This window comes from Molossus molossus, unplaced genomic scaffold, assembly GCF_014108415.1.
Source record: "Molossus molossus isolate mMolMol1 unplaced genomic scaffold, mMolMol1.p scaffold_m16_p_21, whole genome shotgun sequence".
NCBI classification, from domain to species: Eukaryota; Metazoa; Chordata; class Mammalia; order Chiroptera; family Molossidae; genus Molossus; species Molossus molossus.
Genome location: NW_023425357.1, coordinates 15,368,226 through 15,387,730, shown reverse-complemented (window position 1 = coordinate 15,387,730; position 19,505 = coordinate 15,368,226). Strand labels below are relative to the sequence as shown.

The following is a 19,505-nucleotide window of genomic DNA, read 5'->3' as shown; positions in this document are numbered from 1 at the left end:
GATCTCACTTATTTGTGGAATATAATGACCAAGGTGATCTGATGAATGAAATAGACGCAGAGACCTAGAAAGGAGTATGGTTCAGACTGACAAACCTCAGGGTAAGGGGGTGGGGTGAATGGAGGAGATGAACCAAGGAACTTATATGCATATATGCATAACCAATGAACATAGACAACAATGCAGGGGGATGTGGGGGGCTAGGATGGGGAGGAGGGTGTCTAGGGGGGGAAAAGTAGAAACATCTGTAACAAAAATTAATAAAAATTGGAAAAAGAAGGAATGAGGTTGTGCCTGAAAAGAGAGTAATAGGTAGCTGGCACCCAGCGAGTGCTCAATTAGAGGAAACGAAGCCTAACTCCAGACTTTTCTACCATTTAGGGGCAAGAGGAACTCCCACGGTTAAATAAGTCCTGTTAATATCTAAAGGGGTTTTATTCAAAGCTAACACTACCAGTTCCAAAAAACCTCGCGATGCCCTCCCACCGTGCCTCGCGCGGCGCAGGCGCGGTTTCTCCGACTGAGCTTCGGGAGCTAGAACTACACCTCCCAGAAAGCGTTCCGGGATGTCGTTGGTTTGTTTCCGGAAACCGGTCCCCAGCAAGGTGGGACTTAGAGCCGAGAGCCGACGGCAATAGCTGCCAATTGGTCAGGGTACGAGATCGACAGTTACACTGACTAATGGGAACAAGCGACTGTCGCTGGGGCCCTACCAAAGGGCCTTACTAGAGGTGGTGGCTGCGGCAGTGGTCGTGGTCCGACGCTGTTCAGGGTGGAAGACTTCCCGCACATGAAGCTTATTTTTTGACCGCTCCCCGTCTGCCTGCGGCCTTGACTTGTAATCCTAGGCCCTTTTAGGCTCCTCTGACTCAGCTAGCCAGACCCCAGACCCAAACCATGTTCCCGGTGAAGGTGAAAGTGGAGAAATCAGGTGAGAACTCGGATGTCGGGGGCCTGTAGGGGAGCACGGGATTGACCAGGGTACGGGAGTCCCTATCGACAGGGTTATCGCGATAAGGCAGACTGCGCGACTTCTCCGCGCAGCCCTTCTTGACTATCGCTATGCCAGGCATGGAACGATTTCTGCCACCTACATACCTTCCTGGGCTGTGCTCAAGATAACTTTGAGATTGAGTGGTGGTGGCTCGGGCAGTGTGGTGCCGCAGCCCTGTGGGGATTCCGACCCCGAGACTCTGAGAAGGACTCTTTTCTTGGCTGTGCCTCAGTTTTTCCATTTCCAGCAGTGGTCATGAGTCAAGCTCATTGTAATGAGTGCCTGAAGTACAAGGACTTTTTTAAAAATCTGTATTCCAGATGCCCCTCCCTTTTTAACCCCATTGACACCCTCCTCCCCGCTCCTGCCCGCCACAAGGAAAGTTTTAATCCTGGCAGTCACTGTATACCAATAATCCTAGAAGTCGGAAATGTGGTAGATGGGGCAACAGAGCTGAGAGAAAGGAAGTCATTTGGGGGTTGGGGCTGAGCTTATGGGTACCCAGGACTTGGCATGTTAAGGGCGGTGGGAGAGGCACAGAATCCAGACAAAGTATAGTAGTAAAATGATGTAGGATGTTACATGGTATAAGTGGCAATAAAGTGAAACAGGAGGGAGAATGTGAGATCAGGAGGCAGGCAAGGTGAGAGAGAGAGCCATGAGGATATGGGAGCAGACACAGTGAATCAGACAAAGGAAATAGCTTAGAAAAAGCCCTGAAGTGGTAGCCTGTTCAAGGACCAGTGGGAGGCCAGTGTGAATGGAACAGTGAGTGAGGTAGGTAGTGTGAGGAGACAGAGGCAAAGAGCGGAGGGGAGAGGAACAGATCTTGTGGGGCCGGATTAGGACTTTGGCTTTTGCTCTGAGGGAAATGGGGAGCCAAGGGAGGGTTTTCAACTGAGAAGTGAGTTAATAAAGATACCCTTCAAATGCCAAAAAAAAAATCTTGGGTGGAAAAGTCTAAGGGGCCTGCCCTGGCCAGTTTGGTTCAGTCAGCCTATGGACCAAAGGGTCATGGGTTTGATTCCCAGTCAAGGGCACGTACCTGGGTTGCAGGTTCGAACCCCAGCCCCAGTCAAGGTTATGTGGTAGGCAACCAATCAATGTATCTCTTTCACATCGATGTTTCTCTGTCTCTTTCTCTCCCTCCCTTCCACTCTATCAAAAAATCAATGGAAAAATATCCTCCGGTGAGGATTAACCAAAATAAATAAATAAAGAAAAGTATAGGGAGCCTGACAACAATGAGGGTGTGGGTAGGTATAGTCATGGAGGCCTGTGAACACCAGGCTGAAGAGCTCAGGCTATCTTGGGAATGCTGCAGAGTCATGGAGAGTTCTAAGAGGAAGATCAGGGTCAGGATTGGTTTTAGGAAGATATCCCTGGCCACTTTGTGGAGGGTGGATCAGAAGGGGAAACTGAGGTTGGGGGCCCAGGGGAAGGAAGGAAATGGACCAGGGTGAGCAGGGTAGGGTTGGGATAGGTGGGAGAGAAACTCAGGAAGCCAAGTAGACAGAGGTTGGTGGGTTGGGACGGAGAAGGGAGAGAGGTGTCCATGTTGAGGCTCAGGGAGGGACTGGGAGACAGCGGAGCTACCCCTGAGATGGGGGCCCAGGAAAGAGGGTAAGTTTAGAGAAACACTGGGGCCGGTGTGGGTCCCAGTAGGTAGGAGGCTGCGTGATGTCCAGGAGTCCGTGGGATCCCAAGGTCTGAGGTTCGGGAGAGAAGTAGGCACTAGAGAAAGAGATGTGGGCATGATCCATACCTTGGCTCCTGTCCAAGGCTTTTTGCTGGAATCTCAGCTGCCTCATCCCACACCCCTACCCTGTCTCCTCTGAGTGATGTCAGGAATCCCTGCATCTTCTGGTCTCCTTAGGAAGTCACAGGGCTGGCCAAAGCATAACCCCAAGTGTCCTTCCAGGCTTTGAGCACTGGACCAGAGCACCTACTAGTTGGAAGAGGAAAGCAAACACCTCACAGGGTGAGAGGAGAATATTTATAACATCATTATCTCCTTAAGTTCTGTGATGAAGGGAGGCAAACACAGGCTGTAGGGCCTGTGACATGCAGGAAGGTGGGTTCAGATCTCATTTTCTCAAGGGGGCTGGGGCAAAATGGGTATTTTGGGTGAAACTTCCCAATTAAACGTTGTGAACTCATTCAGATTTAAAAATAACACCACTGCCTCATCCAAACAAAGCGTATCTGGGGGCTAGGTTCTGCACCCAGTTTGAGTCTCTGCCTTATAACTTCAGCTGTGGAGCTAGATGGCCTGGGTGCATCCTTAGCCCTGCGATTTCTTAGCTGTGTGACTTTGGGCAACTACCTAACATCTCCGTGCCTCAGTTTCATGATCTGTCAAATGGGGAAAAAATCATATATATCTGCCAGTGTTATTGTGAGAATTCAGTGGGTGAATATGTGTGATATGCTTGGAACAATGCTTGGCACATAATAAGCGCTCTGTACATGTTACTTATTGCATTCTGCTAAGAGATTCATATGCAACATAGTTTATTTAAATCTCAGAAAAGTCCTAGCAAGTGGGTTTCATTTGGAGACCCATTTTCAAGATGAGGAAATGGGCTCAGTGAGGTAAAATGACACGTCTTAGGTGGGACAACCCAGGAACCCGGAGTTCTTGCTCATCGCTTCAGTAGTCTGCCCACTGCACGCTCTCAGCATGCCTGGGCCTGGCCATAGGATTGGCTACACATGCCCTTCCCCAGCCCAGTTGGCTGCCTACCTGCCTTGGACCTGGGAACTGACTTCTGCTTTGTACCCTCTTCCCCAGAGTTGGAGATGGCTAAGGCCCGGAACCAACTGGATGCTGTCCTGCAGTGTCTGCTAGAGAAGAGTCACATGGACAGGTTGGATCGTGGGCCAGCATGGAGTTATGGGGGTTAAGTTGGGCCCTCTGGTTCTAGGTGGATCTGGGTGGGACCCCAGAACCTGGCTTAGGGAAGAAGGGGCCCAGTGGAGAGGCCACTCATTGCCTTCCCACTCTGGGCCCTTGGAACCCTGAGCCCACAGTTCTCTTCTGCTAGCAGGGAGCGTCTGGATGAGGAAGCCAGGAAGACGCCCTCAGACACCCACAGCAAGTAAGTTTTGTTGATGGGATCTGTGTCTGAGGGTTTGTGGTGAATGACTTCCCTCACCCAAGCCCCGTGCTTCCTCTGCCATAGTTTAACCACTCTGTGTACAAAGACCCTGGGGCAGCAGAAGCTTAGGTCCTCTCATAGTTGGCACCTAGAGTCCCAGGGGTGTGGGTGGGACCCAAACCTATGAGGTTAGTGGGGTCCATGGGAGCATCTCAGGCTTGATCTCAGTATCCTTAGAGTATCCTCTGAGGGGTTTTGAGCAGGCATTTGTTCAACGGTCAGTCTGCTGACACCCTGTCTCTCCCCACAGGGATTGCTCCATTGTGGCCACCGGCAAACGGTAAGGTGGCAGGGGTTTCAGCCAAGTGACAAGAGGTCCACAGTGCTGGTCCTAATGTTCTCCCAACTCACACAGGCCATCCGCCCGCTTCCCCCACCAGCGGAGGAAGAAGAGGAGGGAAATGGATGATGGGCTGGCTGAAGGAGGGCCGCAGCGATCTAGTGAGTAGGTGGTAGCCCTAGAGGGCGGTCAACAGTAGGGGGCTATGTAAGCATGTTCACGTACCTCCCGCTCCCACCACCCTAGACACGTATGTGATTAAGCTGTTTGACCGGAGTGTGGACTTGGCTCAGTTCAGTGAGAACACACCGCTGTACCCAATCTGCCGTGCCTGGATGCGCAACAGCCCCACAGTGCGTGAGCGCGAACGCTCACCTGGCTCACCGCTGCCCCCACTGCCTGAGGATGAGGAGGTGGGATGGGTGGTAGCCCCTTGCCCAACAGCCAGGGAGGGAGTGGGTAGATGGTTACAAGGTACCCTCCCCACAAGCTAGTGGGATAGACAGGCACAGGTTTCTGTGTCCCTTAAATGTCTCCTGGATCCAGTGAGGCACACAGATGTGACTCCTTAGACTGGGGGAATGGATGGAGCTCTCCAGAGCAGACAGACATGGCTACCTGTCTGGGAGGGGGAGGGGACAGGGTTCCTCTGGGTTGATATGTGTGACCTCTAAGATTGGGATCCCCAAGAGCTGGGAGGCCGGAGAGGTGTCCTTAGTGTAAATAGGTGTAGCCACCTGATCTAAGGGAGCAAATGCCCCCCCCCCCCCCCCCCCGGGCTATGCAGACATAGATGGGAGGCTCTGGACTGGCTGGGCAGGGGTGGACAGGAGAAAATGGGGATCTCTGGGGTAGACAGACCTGACCCCCAAGCTAGGTTAAGGTCCCCATGCTTCAGACATGACTCCAAACTATAGGTCCTGGTGAGAACCTCATGTTTATTGTCACTGGGAAAGGGAGGAGAGGTAAAATGTGTACCCCTGGCCCTCTTCTCTGACTCTCTTGGGCCTGGTATGCGGCTCTTGTGTCCCCAGGGTTCAGAGGTCACCAACAGCAAGAGTTGTGATGTGTACAAGCTGCCTCCTCCCACAGCCCCTGGGCCACCTGGGGATGCCTGCAGATCCCGAATTCCATCCCCACTGCAGCCCGAGATCCAGGGTATCCCTGATGATGAGGTGGGTCTGCAAGGCTTGCCTGGGGCTATGTTGTGGGACTTGGGCATGGCCACCTAGCCTGGCTTCTCTGTCTACACAGCCCTCTGAGCCTGAGCCCTCACCCTCCACACTCATCTACCGCAACATGCAGCGCTGGAAACGCATCCGCCAGAGGTAAGCATCCCAAACCTGCTTGCCCCTTTATGTCTCCTGCCCCAACCGCTGACTCCTCCCTCCGCTTCCCCTCTCTCGCTGCAGGTGGAAGGAGGCATCTCATCGGAACCAGCTTCGTTACTCAGAAAGCATGAAGATCCTACGGGAGATGTATGAGCGACAGTGATGTTCCCCTGACTCCACCCCACCCCAATAAACATGTCCACTCTTCACACTGGCCTCTGGTTGCTCCAGCTCATCCTTCCTGGCTCAGACATAAAACAGTTGGCACAGCTGTAACACATTTATTGAGGGAGTAAGGGGATGTGGCAGCGGGGAATTCAAGGAGGGAGAAAGATTGTGGGGAATCAAAGAAAGCGGCTGTTGGACTGGGCCTTGGAGAATAAGGGGAAGGTCTGGAACGGGGATTGCCTGTGGTTAGAGACTTAGGGGTCAAGACAAGGTGACTGGAGTGTCCTTGGTAAAGTTGGAGATGGGGGTTAGGACATTTTGCAGGGTCTGGAGAGATGGGCAGAGTATCTACATTTTGAGGTTGAGGGTCCTGGTTGGCCTAGAATAGGTTTCCAAAGGTGGGGGTCAGAAAAGGGATTCAAGAGTCTGAAGGTGGTTGGCTGAGGTTTCAAGTCAGAAGATGGGTTGTGGGGTGGGGTAGTGGGGAGTAGAGTGTCTGGTTGGAATGAGGGGAAGACCAGGCCTGGATGGTCCAGTGTGGGAAGTCTGCAGTATGGGACTTTGGGGTGATGGGGGCGTTATACTTGACTGGCCTAGGGTAAGGACAGGGCTCTATCATAATCTGGTGTCAGAGTGGACATGTTTTCATAGATGAGTGAGAAGGAACTAGGAGAGAGTTTGGAGTAGGTTTATAGGGCAAAAAAGGGGTTAATGGGGATGGGAGACTATAGGCTGAGGGGTTGTGCTTGTAGGGTCTGGAAGCTAGGAAGGTGTTGGGATTTGAGAACCAGAGGGAGTGTGAGCAGGAGTGTCCCTGGAAAGGTGTAGGTTATCAGGGCTGAGTCTAGGTTGGAAGAGTCTGGACTGAATCCCAGATTGGTGTGTGCGTGCGTGTGTGGGAGGGGGTGAGAGTGGGTTTGTCTTGGCAAGCTCAGGATATCTGGCTGGGTGGAGTCAGGTCGGCTTTAAAGAGATGGCCTGAGGCGGCTCCCAGGGTTCAGGCCTGCCCAGACCCCACTTTGGCAGCAGCTGGTGGTGGGGCCTGGGCCAGTGGGGGTGAGGCCTGGATGGACAGAACGCCCTCAGGGGACAATGCTGACGTCACAGTGGCAGGGTCCACGCCAGGCGGCAAACGGTAGCGGCGGTGGAACTCTCGAGCCACATATCCGTGCTCGTCCTGGAAGTGGAGAGGCTTGATTGGCCCCATCCTCCCCTGTCGCTGCCCCCCTCCCTTCAGTCCGCGGATCCCGCCCTGGTTCTGGCTCTGGCCCGCCAGCAGGCTCACCGGGCGCTCCTCATGGCGAGCGTGCACTTCCACATGTTCACCAACCACCTTGACTGCGATTTCCTCTGGCGAGAAATGCTTCACGTCCAGTAGCACAGAGAAATGCCCAGGGTCGGTCGGCACCTGCGCACAGCCGGATTGTCATGGGGCCAGCCGGGGCTCCCAGGACCCAAGCAAGGCCTCTCCCCCCTAGGTTCTAGTGCAGCTGACCCTAGCCTCTGAAACTGGGGAGTCCCCTTTCCTACTCATAGCCATGGATGACCTCCTCATCCCAAATAACTAATCTCATCCTCTCATCCCTTCCCTGACAGGTCAGGGACCTCCACCCTCTCAGAGTGAGCACTCCCCCACCAGTGTCAACAACCCCATGGTCAGCGTGTCCTCATGGACACTGACTCCGCAAGCCCTTTCCTGTCAGAGCCCCAGGGGCCCTTACTGCCACACACACCTGGCCCCCCACCTTCAGAAATCGCCAAGATGCCTCTTCTCCCAACTCCAGAGTCGTTCTAACCTTCCCCTGGAGTCACGAGACCATTTGCACCCTCAGCAGTTACTAGTCCTCCTCCCCCACTTCTCAGAGTGGACAACCCCCCTTCTCAAATCACAAGACCCTCCCCTCTGCCTCTCTGGGATACATAGGGTCACCCCATACAGTCTCCAAATTCTTCCCCAGGAGTAACAAAACATTCCCTCTTCATAGAAGTCACTGGGAGCCCCTACGCCCTTCCCATTCCAACACCCCCCCTCCCATTCCCTGGGTTACTAGCCTCTTTCAAAGTCACCAAGACTCCCTCTTCAGAGTGACCTCTTCACCCTATCGTTCCCCTTAGAACTGAGACCCTCCTTAGATCGACGGGGACCTCCGACCCTCTCTAGTAATCTGGCCTCTACAATTCCATACTCCCGGAATTCCGGAAGCCCTTCTGAGTGCCCGGCCTCTTCATCCCGCTCAAAGTCAAGGGACATTCCCTCACCCCTCTCAGGGTGACCGGAACCCTGAGCTTTGGAAGTGGTCGGGTTACAGTCCCTCCCCAGGCCTGGCACCTGGGCCGCAGGCAGCGCCACGCTGGGTGCGCGCAGGTAGTAGGGCGCCAGCGCGGCGGGGCAGAGCGCAGCGAGCTCGGCCTCCAGCAGCCCCTCGCCGAAGCGCTGGTCGAAGAGGCGCCCGGGGGCCGAAAACCCGGGCAACGGGGCGGAGGCGCGGCGCAGCCAAGACGGCTGCACAGGCACCGGGATCTCCATCCTGCTCCTCCTGCTCCACCGGAGGCTCGGTAGTGCCCCTGCGTGCGCCGCCGCTGCTTTATAGTACGCCCTGTGTCCGCCCCTCGGCCGGCCGCCCGGGGACACTCGGACCGCGGCCAGACCCAACCACTAACAGAGCCTTATTTAGAAAGCCAACAATGACTTGGCCATTTATTAAGCTCCTGCTGGATACCAGAGAGGTATCAAGATTCTCCAATTTCCCAAAGGGAAACTAAGGCTGAGGAGGCGGAGCCTTGCCGGGAGTGGGGAGTACACCGCGGCACTTGGGACCCAGGGCCTGAGAAGTTCTCCGCAGAGCTCCCAGACCCTTAACTCCACCCCCGCCCCGCAGGCAGCTCTGGATTTGACGCAGATGGCAGTCTTAAGAGCAGAATCCTGGGTACAGAGAATGCGGTGGACTAGCCAAACTGTCAGAAGGACACAGGACAGACCCTATTCCCATCAGCCCAGCCCCCCGGCAAGCCAGGCCTAATTCTGTGCCTCTGACTCAGCCTGGGATGCTCAGGGTAGCGGGGTCTGCCAGGTGAGCAGCGGCCAAGGGGGCGGAGACAAGAAGAGTCCAGGCTGGCCCCCCGGGGGCCGTGCGCCTGGCCCGAAATAGCTCGTTTTGATCCTGCTACCTGGTCCGGAGCCCAGGCCTGGCACTTGGCGCAACCAGCTGCTCCTGCAGCAAGACGAAAGTAGTTAGGTGACCGGGCCGGATGGACCTTGCAGGTCCAACTGATGGAGGGAACGTCCGTTAGAGAGGGGTCAGTCTCCCTGATTGCCCTGCAACGAGAAAAACGGTTTTTGGACTCGAGTCTGGACGAGATTTCCGCCGCAAGAGGGGGCGTGGCTGGAAGACAGGACTGCAGGGAAGCGAGTGTACTTCAGAAACCCCTCCTAACCTCGAGCACAGTTTCACATTCTTCCCATTGGTCCACAGGCTTGCCAATTATGCGGCACGTTATGGTTCTCCAATCAAACACGCTTTCTCGGTCACGTGGATGTTACAGCCAGTTGTGAGACGCGCTCCCTTTCGCCACTTTCCAATTACTTTTTATCATTGGTCGCTTTGGAGACTGTTGTCTGGCCGCGAGGGCATCTCGGAGAGGGGCGCTGGACAGCAGTCCCCAGAAGGAGAGGAGCAGGCGGAGGCGCTGAGGGAACGGCGGGATGAATGGCGGGTGAGGCCGATCCCTCTACCGGGGACCACAGGAGGCCTGGGGAAGACCAAAGTAAGATAAACATAACCTAAGGTCAGGTTTGCTGGGGTCCGGAGTCTCCCTCAATCGCAGGGAACTACACTCCCAAGCTGTTCCACAGCCTTTGGCTGCTCCAGCCTTGGACTTCACCATTTCGGGGGTCCAATAGCTTCTTACGTTCCACTCTCTTAGTGGTCCCAAGGGCTTTTTTTTTTCCCCCTCTAAGAGTGTCCAGAGGCATCTTGGGAATTAAGTTCTTAATTTTGAAATTACCCCTAGACTCCTATCGGTGTTTTTGTTGTTGTTGTTGTTGTTTTTAAATCTTTCTTGCTGAGTGACTGATGGGGATTGTAGTCCATCCACCTTTTTTCCCTTAGACAGTGTCCTCAGGACTTAAATATGATGTTGGATTTAATCGTGGTTCTTAACCCGAGCTCCACTTCGAAATTACCTGGGACGCTATGAAAGAGATACAGATGCCTAGCTGCTGCTTCCGGATAATTCTGATTCTTTTGGTGTAAGGTGAGGACCACGTATGTGTATTTTTTAAATTATTTTTTTCAGAGAGAGAAAGGGAGAGGGAGAGACAGAAACATGGATTGGCTGCCTCCTGCACACCCCCTACTGAGAATGGAACCCGCAACCCGGGCATGTGTCCTGACCAGGGATCAAACTGGGACCTCTCAAGTCCGTGGGGAGACACTCAATCCATTGAACCACACTGGCTGGGCGCATCTGTATTTTTTTTTTTTCTTTATTGATATTAGAGAGAGAGGAAGGAAGAGGGAGAGAGAGAGAGAAATATTGATGAGAGTGAATATTGATTGGCCGCCTCCTGCATGCCCCCCACTAGGGATCGGGCCCACAACCTGGCCTGTGCCCTGACCCAGAATCAACCAGCGACCTCTTGGTGCATGGGTCGCTGCTCAACCACTGAGTTACACCAGCGGGCGCATCTATATTTTTTAAAAGACATCTCCTAGGCTGGTTCCAGTGTCGAGAACCACTGGTTAGCAGTTCCTGGGTTCTTCTCTTCTGAGACTTCCAAGGGCAGATGGGAATCCTGTCTCCAGTATAATTACCTTGAACATGCAGTGGCACTTCGTGGGAATTATAGTCCATCTCTTCCAGCAGTCCATCAGAAGTGTAGTCTGTTCTGCCCTCCTCTTCCCATCCTCCCATTCTGATGCTACCCTACACCCCTCACCCCGACTCCTCCCTGGCCGCAGTGACCATGCTCTGCCTACCAACCTCACTCTTCCCTTGCAGCCTGCTAGTTTTCTCCACTCAAGACTTTGGGGATGCTCCCCTGGCACCCCAAGGTGAGGACATCCCACAGAGAGTGCTGTGTGCTAGCCCAGTAGCAAGGGAGTGATGACTAGAAAGAAGGAAGACCTGTGATAAGAGATGCAGGTGAGAGATTAAGAAACAGTTCTTCCTCCCCTCCCCAAGGCCCTTCCCTTACCCAGCCCTCTACCACCATCACAGCCTCATTTACTCGATGAGTTGTTACCATTGTGAGATGTGTTTCCTCTCCTCTGGGCTAAGACTTTATGTGTGTCTTGGTTTTCCTACAGGGATGTCACTTTTTCTTCTCTCCACCTCTCCTATCTTAGACCCTGAGTCCATCCAGGTCTCAGAGATCCAGGATCCCAGAAACTTCCAGGGCTCTGGCCACAGATCCCAACTCCTCTGAGCTGTTTGAGAAGTCCTGGCCATCCAGTTCATGGACCTCTTCCTCATCCAGCACCACTGAAGAACAGATGGGTGCCTCTCCACCACCCACCCTGACTGACAGTGGTGACTCCGTAGTGGCCAAGTAAGTATTATCAGCCCTTCAAGAAAGGTTATGGGGCCCTGGCTGGTTTGGCTCAGCAGTAGAGTGTTGACCTGCGGACCAATGAGTCGCAGGTTCAATTCCAGCCAAGGGCACTTACCTCGGTTGCAGTTTGTCCCTGGCCCTGGTTGGGGTCGAGCGGGAGGCAACCAGTCGATGTGTCCCTCTCACGTGGATGTTTCTCTCTTTCCCTTTCTCTCCCTCTCTCTCCCTCCCACTCTATCTGAAGATAAATAGAAAAAGAAAAAAAATAACCTCGGGTGAAGATAAAAATAAAAATAAAAGAAAGATTTGGGGGCGGGTATCCTGTAATAATCACCACAGCCAGTGCTGTTTATGCAGCACTTTCAGGACCACGCTTCCTGTGTGTTAAGAGCCCTGGAGTTAGGCTGCCTGGGTTCAAATCCCAGCCTGTCACTTACTCACTGTATGATCTTGGCCTAAGTTTTTTTGTCTGTAAATTGGGGATATGAATAACATCTCCCCTAGGGCTGTTTAAGCTTTCAATGAGTTACTGTCTGTAAAGCTTTTATAACAATGCTTGTCACATAGTGAGCACTTGGATTTGTAGGACACAAGTTCAGCTGCTATACCTAAGAGTCCCAAATTAATTGTGGCTTAAACAAGATAGTATGTATTTCCCCCTCACCTAACAGTCCAGGCAGAAGCAACCAGGGCTGATATGGCACCCTCTAGTGGAGGTGTCGGAGACACAGTTTCCTTCTATCTTGCTCTCCCACCCCTAGGCTGTTGCCCTTTCCTTCATGGACCAAAATGGCTCCCAGTAACATCCATTATTCATAATCACATCTCTTCGTATCCTGTTAATCAGAACCCAGTTACATGGCCATAAAGGACACCTGGTAAATATATCTATAGAAGAGTGGCTATGTGTCTAATAATGGTCTTACGAAATACTGTATCACTATGTAAGAAAGGAGAATGGATATTGAGGGCCAACTACCAAGTGCTGCCACGGTGCTCAATAAACATTGGTTATTGTGATTATTGTTGTTGTTTTGTTGTTATTATTATGATGATGATTTGGCTCTCTACCTCCCATTCTCTGGTGCCCACAGGTTCATAAACCGGTTCCGCCAGGCTCAGCCCACAAGCCGTGAGGAACGCCAGCCTGCAGGCCCAACCCCTGCTGACTTTTGGTGGCTGCGGCCTGACTCTAGTAGTCACCTTGCAGCAGGTACTTGCTTTAGTCCCATCCACGCCTGGCCCCAAACCTTTCTTGTTCAGTGCTCTCGGCAGCCACCTCTCCTGGCCCTCCTAAATCAACTGGGGCTTCTCAACAGGAGCCAATAAACCAGAAGGAAGACTCAACACAGAAGTCCCTACTCTTGCCCAGGTGGCCAGTGCATCACAGGCTAAGGCTCTGGGCCCCCTTCAGGAAATAAAGCAGGTGACAGCCCCATCTACTCCTTTCCCTGGGTTACCCAAACTGACAGCACCAGCCCTGGGATAGAATTAGAGTCAACCCCCAGTTCAAGGAAGCTTAAACAACAAAACAGGAGGATTGGTTTGCTAATGCAATAAAAGAGTCCAAAAGTAGGTGCTTTCAGGCATGGCTGTATCAGGTGTTTGAACATTATTGGGAAGAAATTGACTGTTTTGGCTCTCTGTTCTTTTTTGGGCTCAGTCTCAGGCAAGCTTTCCCCTCTAGGTAGCTAAGAAGGCCCCAGTAGTAGTTCTAGGCTTCTGATTTATTTAATCCACAGGAAAGAGGAGGCTTTTCCAGTAGCTTCATCCAAAGCCCCAGGGCTTACTCTCATTCACTCATCATCACTATGAACCAGAGGACAGAATGTTGTGATTAGCCAAGCTTGGTCAGGAAGGTAGGGCCAACCCTTCTGCAACAGTGACTGCATTGAGGGGTGTGGATCCACAGGGGAAACTTCCCTGAGGAGGAGGAGCAGATTCTCAGCCAGCATGTGAGGGTACCAGGTGGAGTGCAGATGTGTGTGTACTCCAGGCCCTCTGTCTGGAGCCATTTTCTGAGCGGCCTTTGGGATGGGGCTGGCCTCTGACCATCTCACCTCACAGAGCCTCAACACCTGGAACTCATCCCTCCTGGACCTGGAGATGCTGAGCCTGCAAAGCAGAGCTGCCAGGCTGCTGAAACACAGGTGCTTCCCCCACCCCCATCATCCTCCCCACTCCTACAACTCCAGGCCCCACCCACTGCCTCTGAGACCCCTGTTGCCTCACTCTGTCTTCTTCCTACAGCAAGGCCTCCATCTCCTCCTCCAGCAATTCCAGCAGTTCCTCACTCCCTGTCAGCTCTGATGGTCTTTCTCCCTCGTCTGTGACCTTCACCCCTGACTCCAGCAAGGGCTCTGACCCCAAGGCACATGGTGAGTTCTGGAGAGCAAGAATTGAGGGCAGTTGGTGTGAATCCCACTTCTGCCACTAACCAGCTATGTGACCTTGGGCCTCTGGGCCTTCTTTCTTTCCTCAATTCTAAAACAGGGATAATAATTGTACTCTTCTGCTATGGGTGTTGTGGAGATTAAATGAGTTGGTGAATACATGGAGTACTTAGCATCACTCTGTTAGCCCTGGCTGGTTTTGCTCAGTGGTTAGAGCATTGGCCCCTGGACCAGAGAGACCCAGGTTTGGTTCCTGCTAAGGGCATGTACCTCGGTTGCAGTTTGTCCCCGGCCCCGGTTGGGGTCGTGTGGGTGGCAGCCAGTTGATGTGTCTCTCTCACATCGATGTTTCTCTCTCTCTCTTCCTCCCTCTCTCCCTCCCGCTCTATCTGAAGATAAATGCAAAAATGTCCTCAGGTGAGGATAAACAAAACAAAACAGTAGCTATCATTAGTGTGACAATTTCTCTTTCTGTATCCTGTCTGCCTCTCTGAACACAAAGCTCCAAAATGAGAAGGCTTTTTGCAAATTTGGCAGCACACTTGATTTGACAGCAAAATCTGACCTCAACAATGAGAAGGATATTTATAATCTATCTATCTATCTATCTACCTACCTACCTACCTACCTACCTATCCTGTAGAGTCATTTCTTATTTTTTGCTATGGATATATTACATTGAACCATATGAAATTTTTGCCTTTATAAGTAAAAGTGGTTAAATAATGGCAATTGCATATTGTTCGATCAAATACCAAAGTGTCTGAGTCTGGTGTACTGCGTCAGACCCCTGTCTGCACCGTACATGCAATGCAACTTTGCTAAAACTTGCAAACTGTTGAACTCACAGATTTCTGCCCCCAAGATTTCAGAGATGAGATGAAGGACCTGGGTTCCTGTTATTCCCGTCACTGTTGTTACTTTTACTCTGTGCCCAGGTCCTGGGATGCAGTGGACAGGTGCTCTGTATGTCTCGTGGGGCTTCCATGAGTGGTGACAGGCAAGCACAAGTACCCAGAGAGGTGTTCATGCATGTTGTGTGATCCTGCTCCAGCACTTGCCTGTCTGATTCTTCCTTCCATTTAAGCTCCACCTTTTATTCCCCTTTCCCTTCTGAGCTTCAGTTTTCTCTTCTGTAACATGGGATAAACTAGTACCTACTTCATGATTTTTTTTTTTTTGCAAATCAAATGTGTCCATTCATTTATCTAACAAACATTAAATTTCTACTGTGTATGAGGGCCTGTGAGCAGGATTAGAGTTTCCACAGTGAACCAACCACACTTAGTCCGACTTCAGGATTCTCACAGCATAGTGAGTATAGTGCAGACAGTAGCTACATAACTCCACAAACATGAAATGTAAACAGAAATGAGGACCACACAGGAGAGGATTGTGATGCTGGGAATCCAGAGAAGGCCTTCCCAGAAGAGATGCTATCTAAGTGGAGACCTCAATGATGAAGGTTGGGACAATAGACTCTAGCATGTACAGAGGACCTGACGTGGGAGGAAGCATGGTGCTGATGATGAACTAGAAAAGGAAAGAGGCAGCCCTGGCCTGTTTGGCTCAACAGTTAGAGCGTCGGCCTGCGGTCCAGAGAGTCCCAGGTTCGGTTCCTGCTAAGGGCATGTACCTCGGTTGCAGTTTGTCCCCGGCCCCAGTTGGGGTCGTGTGGGTGGCAGCCAGTCGATGTGTCTTTCTCACATCGATGTTTCTCTCTCTCTCTTCTCCCACTCTATCTGAAGATAAATGCAAAAATGTCCTCAGGTGAGGATTAAAAAAAAAAAAATTAAAAAGAAAAGGCAAGAGCCAGAGATGAGAGTAGTATGGGATAAGGAAGGAGAGGTTGGCAGGGGTCAGACTATATTGGGCCATGTAGGCTTGGGGAGGCATTTGGTCATTATCTTGGTGCTGGGGAGCCATGAGAGAGTTCTGAGCAGGGAGGGTACATAACCTTGAGTGTTAACAGTCCCCCCTCCCCCACGGCTGCTATCGATGCTGGTAGTTTGGCTTGGGCCACAGGCTAAGGAGCAGAGTAGAGGGAAGTGGCCAGGTTTGGAAGTAGAATCACGGGATTCTCTCCACACACCTTTTTGGGAGATATAAAGGGGAGAGGGGAGAGGTCTGAGATGATGTCCCCCTCTCTGTTCAGCATCAGATGGTAGGGCTTCTGAGAGATAATGGTAGTCCTACTGATCATCGCTGTTGACATGATGCTCTGGGTGATGGAGAAGATGTCCTTTTGCCCGTACTGGACTGAGGACAGCCAGTGGCCCTATCCTGAGTCACTGTTGTATTGAGCCAGTGCCTGGCTCAATAGTAAGAGATGAATAAACACTTGTTAATGAAGGAAGAATCGAATGAAGACAAGTTGAGAAGTCCATGAGTCTTCCTCTGACTCTGCCCCTTCCCACTTGCCACTCCAGAGAGGAGTTGGGATATTATCTGGAGAGCCTGTATGAATACTGGTACAGTCGAAGGTTGTGTGCTCATCCCTCAGGCTCCTGTCTTACCCTTCTTCCCTCTACTTACCCTACAGCAACTCCGGCACCAGCCCCCATCCCGGCACCAGCCCCCAACCCAGCGCCAGCCTCCATCTCTGCTCCAGCCCCTCTCTCTGCTCCAGCCCTGGTCCCCTCCCAGGCACCCCTGCGGCCAGAGGATGACATTCTGTACCAGTGGCGGCAACGGCGGAAGCTTGAACAGGCTCAAGGAGGTCAGGGTGATGGAACCTGGGTGCTGCCAGGGACCTCTGCCCTCACCACTCCGGTGAGATGGGAGAGGGAGACACCTGAGGGGCTGAAGGGGATCCTAAGGGAAGTGGGAAGAGGGGGGGCCTGAGTGGGACTGAGGACACTCTACCCTTTCTCTCCCCCTCAGGTCCCTGTCCCCATCCATGTGCAGACCTCACCTGCCCCTGCAGAGACCCTTGGTTCCCTGGGAACACAGCCTAACTGCATCCCACTTTGGGGCAATGTGGCCCGACCTGGTCCTCAGGGAGCCTTCTATTTGGAGAGGCCGCCTATTCTCCCAGGGTTCTCTCCACACATCTTTCAGGACCCCTGCCCCAATGGGTTTTTCTGGGCCCCACAGACTAGTCCCTGGGTATCTTTTGGGGGCGTTACCCCCGCGCCTTGGGCCTCTAGCCTTGTGCCCCCTAGTCCTGCACCCCCTACTGCCCCCCAGGGCCCGCTCACCCCTGCAATATGCAGCCCTGCCCAGCTCAAGAAGCAGGTCCCCAAGCAGGTCCCCAAGCCTCGGAAGGGTAGAGCCCGGCATCCAGAACCTGTTGGACGAGTCACAGTGGCTGACCAGGGACCTAGCCCGCAGCTCCGAGGCCCTCTGGGCCAGGTAGTGACCGCTCGGCTCTTCCCAGACTGCCTAGAGGACATGTCCCCATCCCTGGCTGAATCTCCGGAAATCAAGACCGCACACCCCCAAACCAAGCTTACAAACCCTTGCTCAGAAGTCACGTCCGCTTTATCTGACTCACGGTTTCCACAGACGGAGACCCCACCTGGCTGGTCTAAGGCTGAGCCTAGAAATGCCAAAGTCACGCCTCCAGCTGTGGGGTCGGCGCTTCGCAAGGAAGTCCGGCATCCTCCCCCCAAGGTCCCGCCCCCTCCAGCTGAGGGGGCTTCCACTGGCGTCGAGGTCCCGCCCTCTCAGTGCAAGGCGGGGTCTCTAGAGGCTGTGGTCACCTCCTCAGAGGCTGCTGACCACGCCCCCCGGGAGGACCTGCTCTCCCAGGCCGCCGAGCTTCTGCAGGCTGCTGAAGGTGAGCTGATGCGCGCGGCTGCTGGGATCCGCGTGGCTGTCCTGCACGCTGTCAGTCCAGCCCCATGGAGCTCGCTCGTTTTCTCCCAGACTCCGACAGCAGCGAGTTCCAGGAGGACCCTGTACTGCAGGTGCTAAGGGCTCAGAGGGCAGAGCTGCGGCGGCAGAAAAGGTGACTGTCTCCAGGATTTAGGACACCTGGCTCTTGAATCTTCTGAGACTCCTATCGAGTGCCCACCTCTCTTGAACCCCTTTCCCAGAACTGTCCGCAGTCCCAGACCCCAATCCTAAGCACATACCTCAGCCTCTACTACCGGGCCTTTTTTTTTTTTTTTTTTCCAGGCAAGTGGATGCCCGATTATCCCAGCTTCTGGGCCACACTGAATTCTCGGGGTCTCCATCTCCTCCAGCTAGGTCACCCCCCAGGTCCCCAAGGATGAGACTGAGGAGGGAAGGAGCCTCACTTGAGGCCAGAAGACTTTGAATTGTACAAATTTTGTTTTTCCCAATGAAATGCCCTTTTCGGGTTACAGGTTGTCTCTGAGAAAAAAGTTCTGGAAAGGCCAAGAGTCATGCTAATTTTGGGAAATGGCACACGCACACCCACCTGTCCTGCCCCACCCCAACCTTAGTTCCTGACCTGTAATATAGAATCTCTTCTGGTTTCCACTTCTTTGAGGGCAAGGCAGGAAAGGGGTTCCAGGCAAGACGGGGACTCACCATAACTCAGGAGTGGATCCTCCTGTCTCAGATGAGACCGAAGGGATTGCCTTCTTTACACAAAACTAATGGGGTTATCAGAGTGTTGGACAACGGTTAGTCCTCAGTCCACATCCTGCTTGAACCCGCAGCAGCTCTGGGTGCATTGATCCCTCCTTCCTTGAAGCATTTCCTTTCCCTGCTGCTGGCATCACCAATCTGTCACTTTAGTGTGCCCTGGGGCTCTGGCCTTGACTTCTCTATCTACACTCATCCCCAGGTGCTGTTGTAGCTTCATGGCTCTAGTCCTATCTCTGTTCTGATAGTGCCTGAATGTTTACCTTCAGCCTAGACCTGACCACTAAACCTCAGGCTTCATATTCTGCCACCTGCTCACTGTCCTCACTCAGAGGTCTAAGAGATGTCTCAGACTGCACAGGTCTTAAACTGAGCTCCCGATCTTCCCCCTAAACCTGCTCCTCCCTAACTTTCCTCAGCTTCATCCTCCCTGCTCGCTCCGAAAGCCTCATAGTCCTCCTCGACTCCTCTCTTTTCCTCACACCCACAGTCAGTGGACCAGCAAGTCCTATCAGGTCTACCTTAAAAATCTATCCAGAATTTAACCCCTTCTCCTCTGTCCATGGCCCTCACCCTAGTCTAGGCTATCCTTCTCTGTCTGGACTATTAAAAACTGATTGTTTTGTCAGCAAGTTCTTTGAAACATTTCCTATCCAAAAGTAGAATCTAGGTTTCTTCTTGAAACTGGGTAGAACTTTGTGACCCCTCCATAAACAGAATGCAGAGGAAGTGATACTACTTTAAATTTCTAAACTGGATTAGAAAAGATATTTTTCACCTCTCTTTCTCTCTCTCTCTCTCTCCATCCCTCTCCCTCCCTCCCCTCCCTCTCTCCCCTCCCTCCCCTCCCTCTCTCCTTCTTTCTCTTCTCTCTCTCCCTCCTCTCTCATCCTGGGCTGCCATATAACAAGTCCAGTTGCCATGCTGGGTAGAGATTAGTGTTACACAGGTGTGTGCACTTGTGAAAATTCAGTGAAATTGTTGAATTTCATTGTATGTAAAGTTTACCTCAAGAAAAATAAATATTGAACTCTAGTTAAAGATATGAATGCTGAAGTATTTAGGGG

The 19,505-nt window shown here is 52.6% G+C and overlaps 3 protein-coding genes across 5 annotated transcripts; 2 read left to right on the top strand and 1 right to left on the bottom strand.

The window, feature by feature from the left end:
• The first annotated feature begins 723 nt into the window (after positions 1 to 723).
• Positions 724 to 5,977, top strand: LIN37 (lin-37 DREAM MuvB core complex component). Of its 3 annotated transcripts, XM_036274712.1 has the most exons (10): positions 724 to 931; positions 2,916 to 2,975; positions 3,789 to 3,864; positions 4,045 to 4,095; positions 4,406 to 4,435; positions 4,511 to 4,596; positions 4,682 to 4,848; positions 5,470 to 5,610; positions 5,690 to 5,763; positions 5,848 to 5,976. In XM_036274712.1, the coding sequence occupies exons 1-10, from the start codon at positions 898 to 900 to the stop codon at positions 5,927 to 5,929; spliced, it is 801 nt and encodes a 266-aa protein (XP_036130605.1). In that variant the 5' UTR covers positions 724 to 897; the 3' UTR covers positions 5,930 to 5,976. The 3 variants fall into 3 exon arrangements, with proteins under 3 accessions (XP_036130605.1, XP_036130604.1, XP_036130603.1); XM_036274711.1 differs by lacking the exon at positions 2,916 to 2,975 and having other exon boundaries at positions 5,848 to 5,977; XM_036274710.1 differs by lacking the exon at positions 2,916 to 2,975 and having other exon boundaries at positions 4,042 to 4,095.
• A 54-nt stretch (positions 5,978 to 6,031) lies between these two features.
• HSPB6 (heat shock protein family B (small) member 6) lies at positions 6,032 to 8,552 on the bottom strand. Its single transcript, XM_036274725.1, has 3 exons — positions 8,264 to 8,552; positions 7,220 to 7,342; positions 6,032 to 7,111 (listed from the first exon to the last, which is right to left on the bottom strand). Exons 1-3 carry the CDS (start codon positions 8,459 to 8,461, stop codon positions 6,932 to 6,934), a joined length of 501 nt encoding a protein of 166 aa, XP_036130618.1. The 5' UTR covers positions 8,462 to 8,552; the 3' UTR covers positions 6,032 to 6,931.
• Positions 8,553 to 9,545: 993 nt separating this feature from the next.
• On the top strand, positions 9,546 to 19,189 carry PROSER3 (proline and serine rich 3). Its single transcript, XM_036274761.1, has 12 exons — positions 9,546 to 9,720; positions 10,044 to 10,188; positions 10,936 to 11,079; positions 11,283 to 11,485; positions 12,583 to 12,701; positions 12,808 to 12,914; positions 13,556 to 13,638; positions 13,739 to 13,866; positions 16,424 to 16,653; positions 16,765 to 17,662; positions 17,752 to 17,833; positions 18,004 to 19,189. Exons 3-12 carry the CDS (start codon positions 11,074 to 11,076, stop codon positions 18,143 to 18,145), a joined length of 1,998 nt encoding a protein of 665 aa, XP_036130654.1. The 5' UTR covers positions 9,546 to 9,720; positions 10,044 to 10,188; positions 10,936 to 11,073; the 3' UTR covers positions 18,146 to 19,189.
• Positions 19,190 to 19,505: the final 316 nt, after the last annotated feature.

Excerpts from the sequence above, each read along its gene's own strand:
- HSPB6 (XM_036274725.1), bottom strand. The coding sequence starts at position 8,461 with ATGGAGATCCCGGTGCCTGTGCAGCCGTCTTGGCTGCGCCGCGCCTCC. Across the intron at positions 7,343-8,263 it reads TGGCGCTGCCTGCGGCCCAG|GTGCCGACCGACCCTGGGCA; the intron begins GTGCCAGGCCTG and ends GGCTGTGCGCAG. Across the intron at positions 7,112-7,219 it reads CTCGCCATGAGGAGCGCCCG|GACGAGCACGGATATGTGGC; the intron begins GTGAGCCTGCTG and ends CTCCACTTCCAG.
- LIN37 (XM_036274712.1), top strand. The coding sequence starts at position 898 with ATGTTCCCGGTGAAGGTGAAAGTGGAGAAATCAG. Across the intron at positions 2,976-3,788 it reads GAAAGCAAACACCTCACAGG|AGTTGGAGATGGCTAAGGCC; the intron begins GTGAGAGGAGAA and ends CCTCTTCCCCAG. Across the intron at positions 5,764-5,847 it reads TGGAAACGCATCCGCCAGAG|GTGGAAGGAGGCATCTCATC; the intron begins GTAAGCATCCCA and ends CTCTCGCTGCAG.
- PROSER3 (XM_036274761.1), top strand. Across the intron at positions 12,702-12,807 it reads TAGTAGTCACCTTGCAGCAG|GAGCCAATAAACCAGAAGGA; the intron begins GTACTTGCTTTA and ends GCTTCTCAACAG. Across the intron at positions 12,915-13,555 it reads CCCTTCAGGAAATAAAGCAG|AGCCTCAACACCTGGAACTC; the intron begins GTGACAGCCCCA and ends CTCACCTCACAG.